Below are 7,245 nucleotides of genomic sequence, written 5' to 3'. Positions count from 1 at the left end.
AGGAGGGGCTTTGAGCTCTAGTTCCTACTTACCTTGTCTGTCAACACACTTGCCTGCCTCTTTAGTGTCTTACTCACCATCCCCCCTGACCTAGTGTTTTACAAATGAACTTTTCAGGAGAGGCCTGACTAGGGAGCTTAACAAGGTGTGACAAATGTCTTCCTAACACAATTATAGAAAGAAAAGCCAAAACGGGAGAGGTGAAGGTGAAGCTTCAATTAAGTTTTGATGGAATCTGGCCTGGACTCCTCCCACCACTGAAAACAGTGAACATTCTATGGAGTCCTGTAAGAAGGGTGGCTTTAATAATCACATCAAGTCGGAAAAAAGCAGCCATGTAGAATGTGCTTATGAGTAACTATAGGGAGAGGGGGATGGTAGTGTGCACCCTGGTCTCAAACACAACCTTAGTGAAGCACTGTTGCGTAATGTGGGGCGGGGGAGTTGGGGCTCTAATTTCTGTAACACTCTCCTCTCCAAGCAAAGCTCCTTTACCATCAACTTCTCACAGGTATTTCTTGTCAATTTTCTACAGGGACCTGAATCTTCTAGTTCTTATTCTTTCTCCTTTATTGTGCCTTCTGTGTAGACACGGTGCATGTGTAAGAGGACCACTTGTAAGTCTGCTTTCTCTTTCCACCATGTGGGTTCTGGGGATTCCAGTTAGGTCGTCAGGCTTAGTGATGAGAGCCTTTATCCGCTGAGCCACCTTTCCAGCCCTAGGTGCCTGTCCATTAGCATCTCAGCAAACCTACATATTTCTTGACTGTTTAAGTGGGTTTAATGCATATTAAGAATACTCCTTAAGAGCCCCCCACAGTGCTGATGCCCCCACAGGAGGCTGGTGACAGTGAGCAACACTCAGGGAGCACTGGGCAGGGCCTGTCCTCCACAGGCAATGTGGACAGGCTTGTGGCCAAAGGGCTAGGGATATTTTACTGGCTTTCTTAATACAAGTTTAAAAGTCTTTTCATTAAAATTAAAAGAACAAAAGCATGTAAACTTTCATCCTTTCCCAATGTTCAGTCAAATGTAAGAAAAACACATATAAAACATACATATCTAGAAACAAGAGTTGTAAAAAAACAGACTCACAAGAAGCAAATATCCTTCATATATTCCTACAGAGCACTGTCTCTGATGTGGGGCTTTACCTGCAGAATCACCGCACCCACAGGGCCCCAGAGCTCTCACACCTAGCCCAGCAGCCTTGGCTTCAGTTCTTAAAGGCTCCACATTTACTGGCTTTAGCAATGAACTCCTTTAGCAGGGGACCATCCATTTGCCAGAACGCAGCAGTCTGGGTAACTTCTGTCAAATGATTGATGCAAAATTTAAAGCAGAATTCTTCTAAATCCTGGACACATACAACAAAAACAAGAACAGGGAGAGGCCTTTGTTTATTAACTGGGAACTGTTTCTCAGCTAATCCCTCATCCCAACTCTCTTACCCTTCCCAGAAGAGATACTGGAGACCAGATACCTCAAACCGTGCTATCCAGAAAGCCGCCTGCCATCTACTCACAGCAGAGTAAAAGCAAGGTTTCCCTAACTCAAGTGTGATACACACACACACACACACACACACACACACGCACACGCACACGCACACACACAGACACAAAATCATCTAGGGCCTCCCATAGTTAGTACATACTGCAAGTATCTCAAAGCAATGTACAAAGCCCAATCTCATTTTAGTCCATACATATTTTGTTACATTTATGAAAGCAGAATATTAAGATGTGGGCTAGTTTAAAGAATAGAAGGTTTATGGAAATAGATGAAAATATATGGTCTACCTAAACAGATATTTAAAAAAAAATTCTCACAAACTTGACTTTCCAGGTATCCTAATAAAAATGACTTCATTTTTAAAGCCCCAAATAATATATGACATTTTATAGCATGCTGTTCATAAGAATCTGGTGAATCCGAGACAAGTGTATTTACAAATTAGCATTCTCAAATAGATGAATGGAAGTCACCAACTCCGAACATTAGACAGTGAAGAACAGTACAGAAATGGTGTCTGTTACCACACACATTCACCATACCAGGGCCCAGTATTGCAAACAAAACCTTATGAAATAAATTGATGTTACTGAGAGCACTCCAATGTATGAATGCAAACAACACTAAATAAAAGGTTTCAACCAAAACTCGTCTGCCTGGTAAGCTGTAAGGAACTCTCCAACCTTTAGATGAGGGGTCTTGCCTTCCTGTGGGAGGAGAGCATGTAAAACTCAGGGTCTTCACACTAGAAACTACAACTTACAAGTCTGTGGAGAAATTACAAAGTGGATTTTGGGTAGATCCAGTGTCAGATTTACTGGAATTAGAAGGGAATAACAAATTTTAAAATCGCTAATTTGAAAAAAAAAATCAAAATGAAAATAAGAATATTCTGTGTGTATGTTCTGTATGCATGTTCTGTGTGTATGTGAGGCAGGAGGACAGAGGTCCCAGGACCCCTTGTGGAGCTGGTCCTCTCCTTCTCAGGAATGGGTCCCTGCTGGGCTGCATGGCAGGGACCTCTACCCATGAGCTCCCATGGGCTCCCACTCCAAAGCTTTCATGGTGAAAGTATTCCAATCATCAATCTGAAAACCAAGTTGTTGTTTCTTTCTTCCAATTTTCTTAAAACACTGGGCTAGTGACACCAAAATTCTGGTTTAAAATGCTAAAACAGCAATCACTAAATTCTTAGTCAGTGGTGTTCTTACTTCACAAAACTTCACAGTGGTAATAATGAAATACTACCCATTTTTTAAAAGATCACCCGGCCAGTGAAACAGGTTGTCCAGGGTCCTCTATCTCCAACAGTGAGATCCATTCCTGGTGGTAAAGATCACCATCCCAGCTTGGTCAAATGTAAAAACCACACAGTTTACCTCAGTGTATCAAATATAAAATATTCCAGACCAGCATGGCCTCCACTTTTGTTTTTCAGAACATATTTAAATGTGTAATTGTGTGTGTGTGTGTGTGTATGTGAGTGAGTGTGTGTGTGTGTGTGTGTGTGTGAGAGAGAGAGAGAGAGAGAGAGAAGGGTACTTTTTCTTGCTACCTGAAGAATTTTGAGGCTAAGGAAAACTTAATCTCATCCTCTCCAGTATAATAACAACGCTGACTGCTTAGCTCTGGTGTTGAGCAACATTCGCACTCAAAGCAAAGCCCTGAACCTGCAGAGTCCCATTAAGACTTCTGTGAGAAGGGCATCCATGTGCTCCCCTTGGTGTTTAAACAAATTCCGTCCAGCAGCACCAAGAACTGCGATGTTGAGGTCGTGTTTTAGTTTCTCGCTGCTCTGTGCTGGAGCACTGTGAAGTGCTCCTCCTCCAAGTCCGCCTTAAAGTGTACCAAGTCTGACAGTGTGCATTCCTAAGATGTTCCCATAGCATTGCTTTTAAACACACAGCTACTAAGCTGCATTTCTCTTTTTCCTTCTTTCTTTTTTTCTTTCTTTCTTTCTTTCTTTCTTTTTTTCTTTCAAGATTTATTTATTATATATCAAAGTACACTGTAGCTGTCTTCAGACACACCAGAAGAGGGCATCAGATCTCATTATGGATGGTTGTGAGCTACCACGTGGTTGCTGGGATTTGAACTCAGGACTTTCTGAAGAGTAGTCAGTGTTTTTAACCATTGAGCCATCTCTCTAGCCCCTGCATTTCTTTTATACATCAACTTCAAGTTTCCCCCAAAAGGTGCATGGAGGGGTTGGACAATTACAAAGCAGTTAACTGAGTCGTGGACTGCCTTTGTCTTCTTGGCACAGCCATGACCAACGGCATCTGCTACCCGAAAGCTGGGCTTCCAAAATTAGTTTTTGTAATTGATAACAAATCTCAGTCACTTCCCATCAACTAACGACATACATAATAAATGGGTTTGACTTGAGTACTCAATATTATGGTCACTTGCTACATTTCAAGATATTAGGAAATAAAATATAAACATTTACTCACTGATCACACAGCTCAGTGTCAAAATCTAAGTGTATCACGAGGACTCTTCTTTCTACATGGATGTGTCATATTTGTGGAATGTAAGGCTTGTATGATATCTTGAGTACTTTATAGTGAAGTGTCTTACACATATTTGTCCATTCAATATATATTTTTGGTGTTTCAAACATATCCGACTACTCAATTCAGCATGTGTTTTTGAGCACTGACTTGCCCACAGGGTTTCAAGCTCCAGGGAATCACATTCATTTGTAGTCATCTCTTGATAGATTTATACCTAAGCAAAGACAGGCAAAGGACATGGGCTGCTGCCAGCTGCAGCGGCATCGAGATCTTCCTGTAAGGTTGTTTTTTGTTTTTTCTTATTTTAGACAGGGTCTTCACTGTAGCTCCAGCCGGACTGCAATTCATTATGCAAAGCACATATACAAAGCAGGCCGCCTCAAACTCCCCGAGACCCTCCCGCCTCTCTTCATTCTAACTGCTGGGGTTAAAGGCGCATGTCCGGCCATTTCCTCGAAACTTAAACTTTTTAGGTGAAAGCAGGGAACAAATTTCCAGTAACAGGATCTAGGCTGTGGGCCTGTAGTCACGTCCTGGCTGTTGTAAACCAACAGGATTGATCACAGAACATGGAAAATGTGGAGAAGCACAAGAAGAGTCTAGAATCAATCTCCAAACAGAGAGAAAAGGGTTCTTTGGAGAGTCAGTTGTGTTGGATGATGTTTTGCTGGGGTAAACACGTGAGGGAGTGTTTTCCTGAAGTGAACACAGGTGAAAAGGTTAAGGCAGACTCGTGAAGGAACATTTCCTGAAGTAGACATAAAGCAAAAAGATGTTCTGCTAAAGTAAGCACATGAAAGGACATATGATAAAAGATTCTTTGCTAACTACATGCATGTACTGGTCTCTTTACATGTGGAGTTGACCTCCATTTGTCAGGACTCTGTAGAGAGAAACTCCACCAAAAACCTTCTGGTGGTGTGCCAGGGAATCTAGCTGTTTCTGCAGCAGAGTGATGCCAGCCGAGACAGACACACGGGCTAAGGCAAGATCAGTGGAGGACACACGGTGTTTGAAGGGATACAAAAAGGACTTGAAGGGCAGTAGGTGGGCTGAGCTGGGCTTGTTTATACAGCTAGCTGGGCAATGCTTGTTGGTCTCTTGTTTTCAGTATCTTCACTTCACTGAGAGCGGCACAGCTGAGAACTTTTCCTGGCATTCCAGTTGGCCCTGTACCTCCTGCTGACTCCTGCTGAGGCTGAGGTCTGGCTGTCCCAGGAGGTGGTGTCACCACTGCTGATTCGCTTTTGCTATCCTGACTCTACCTAACTGGATTGCTGATGTCTTTGAAGTCTTTGCCAGTGGCTCGAGCTGCCATTCTTAACCTGTGAACTGAACTGCTGACTTCCAAACAACACTGACTGGAGTTGCTCCAAAGAACCTTTTTAAACAGGTCCACATTCCCCCTACCTTTGGTGGGTGGTGGGCTAAAAGGGAGGTTAAAGTGTTTAAGAACCATCATTAAAAGTAGTAATTGAAAACAATTAAAGTTACGATCAATGCAATTTAAAATTCTACTGTTATATAAGAATGAGTCTAGCACAGGCTCCTAGTGGTACAGGGAGGAGGGGGGAAGCAAACCCCCCTCCATCTTTCATTAGCTACAATTCACGCTAACCACATTTCCATTTGGTGTCAGACTCCAAAGTCAGCTGCACTTGACCTTGTGAAATATTTACTACCATAAAAGAACCTCAAACAAAAATAGGATCCAAAAATAAAAGGGCATAATGGCTAACTCAGTCCCTAAGTGTCACAAACAGGAAGTCTGCCCTCTGCTACACCTCAAGGGCCAGAGGTGTGTCTTTGATAAATTCCCAGTTACTGGAGACTGCATTGTCAAATGACTAAACACCTCTAAAATACAGGCTTCTGGTGTCCTTAGCAAAGCCAGCCTTCTACTTTTTATGAATCTGTAACACCAACCAGGTCAGCTCTCAGTTCATTAACAATGTCTCCGGCAGCCTTCTGTGGCACTGTCTTCACGGTTCAACAGCATCAGCTGCCATGCATCAGCATGTGGGCTGGGTGCCGTAGCACACGGTCAACCAGGGGCAGCTTCTGCTCAGAGTCTGTGGCTCGGCTCAGGAATTCAATGGCAAACATACTCCAGAACACTCATCAGACTCTAGAAATCCGAGAAATGCAGCTCTGAAATCCAACTAAGTTTAAAACTAACAAAAGGGGAACTGCTGAGATGGCTCAGTGGGTAAGGACATCTGCTGTGTAAGCCTAGCAACTGACTTTGATCCTTGGAGTCCATGTAAAGGCGGAAGAAAACTGATACCCCAGAGTTATCCAGACATGTCCACAGACACACACACACACACTGCATGTGCACTAAAAACTGTTAAGTTAAAAAAAAGAGGCAGTATACAGTAAGTTCTTCAGAGAGGAACTGAGCTACAGGACAGGGACAGAAGTCCAGACCCACACGATGTAAAGTCCACAGCACCCTGGGCTTCTGACGGTAGACTCGGTAGAGTGGGTCTGGGACAGGCAGATGCACTGATCAGCAGACTGCAAGTAAAGCGTGCTGCCTGTCAGCCCGGCTGAGTCCAGCACTGTACGCGCCCACTGGGCAGCCTTCCACCAGTTCCTTAGAAGCAAAGCAGACAAACACTGATTCTGACTGTGAACAGAGATATAAAGAAGCAAAGGCAGATTTCATCTGAGGCTTGTCACTGAGTCACTAAAAGAGGTGACACTAGCCATGCTGTGTCACAGGAGAGCGGGAAGTGGGCTGACGGCGAGGGAGCCGGGGCACTTCCGTGTTACCTCTGCATCATATCTGACTGCAGCAGAGAACAATGAAAAGGCATTCTCCACAGTGATTCCTCGCTTGATGATGTGCTGACAAAGCCTCTTCAGTCTGTTCTCACAGTACGACGTTGCCAAGTCCAAAAGGCCTGAAAGGCAGAAGAACAAGATCTCAGCAGCTCGCAGTGCACACTGGGACTGACAACAATGCCATTTCATGGCCAGCAGCTTGTGTTTACTTTCTATACTTTATTCCATAGTAAAAGAGTAAGGGGGCTGGCGAGATGGCTCAGCGGTTAAGAGAGCACTGACTGCTCTTCCAAAGGTCCTGAGTTCAAATCCCAGCAACCACATGGTGGCTCACAACCATCTGTAACAAGATCAGGCGCCCTCTTCTGGAGTGTCTGAAGACAGCTACAGTGTACTTACATATAATAAATAAATAAATCTT

General features: G+C 43.7%; 1 protein-coding gene across 1 annotated transcript in view; it reads right to left on the bottom strand.

Annotated features, from left to right (window-relative positions):
* Positions 1-8: 8 nt before the first annotated feature.
* Positions 9-7,245, bottom strand: part of Rcbtb1 (RCC1 and BTB domain containing protein 1) — a 35,644-nt gene continuing 28,407 nt past the window's right edge. Inside the window, exons 13-14 of the mRNA XM_029541581.1 lie at positions 6,813-6,943; positions 9-1,357 (exon numbers count right to left, since the gene is read on the bottom strand). Coding sequence (XP_029397441.1) covers positions 1,217-1,357; positions 6,813-6,943 — 272 coding nt within the window. The 3' untranslated portion in view covers positions 9-1,216. The remainder of the gene's footprint in view (positions 1,358-6,812; positions 6,944-7,245) is intronic.

This window comes from Mus pahari, chromosome 8 (genome assembly GCF_900095145.1).
Source record: "Mus pahari chromosome 8, PAHARI_EIJ_v1.1, whole genome shotgun sequence".
NCBI classification, from domain to species: Eukaryota; Metazoa; Chordata; class Mammalia; order Rodentia; family Muridae; genus Mus; species Mus pahari.
This window is presented reverse-complemented; position numbering and strand designations above follow the sequence as displayed.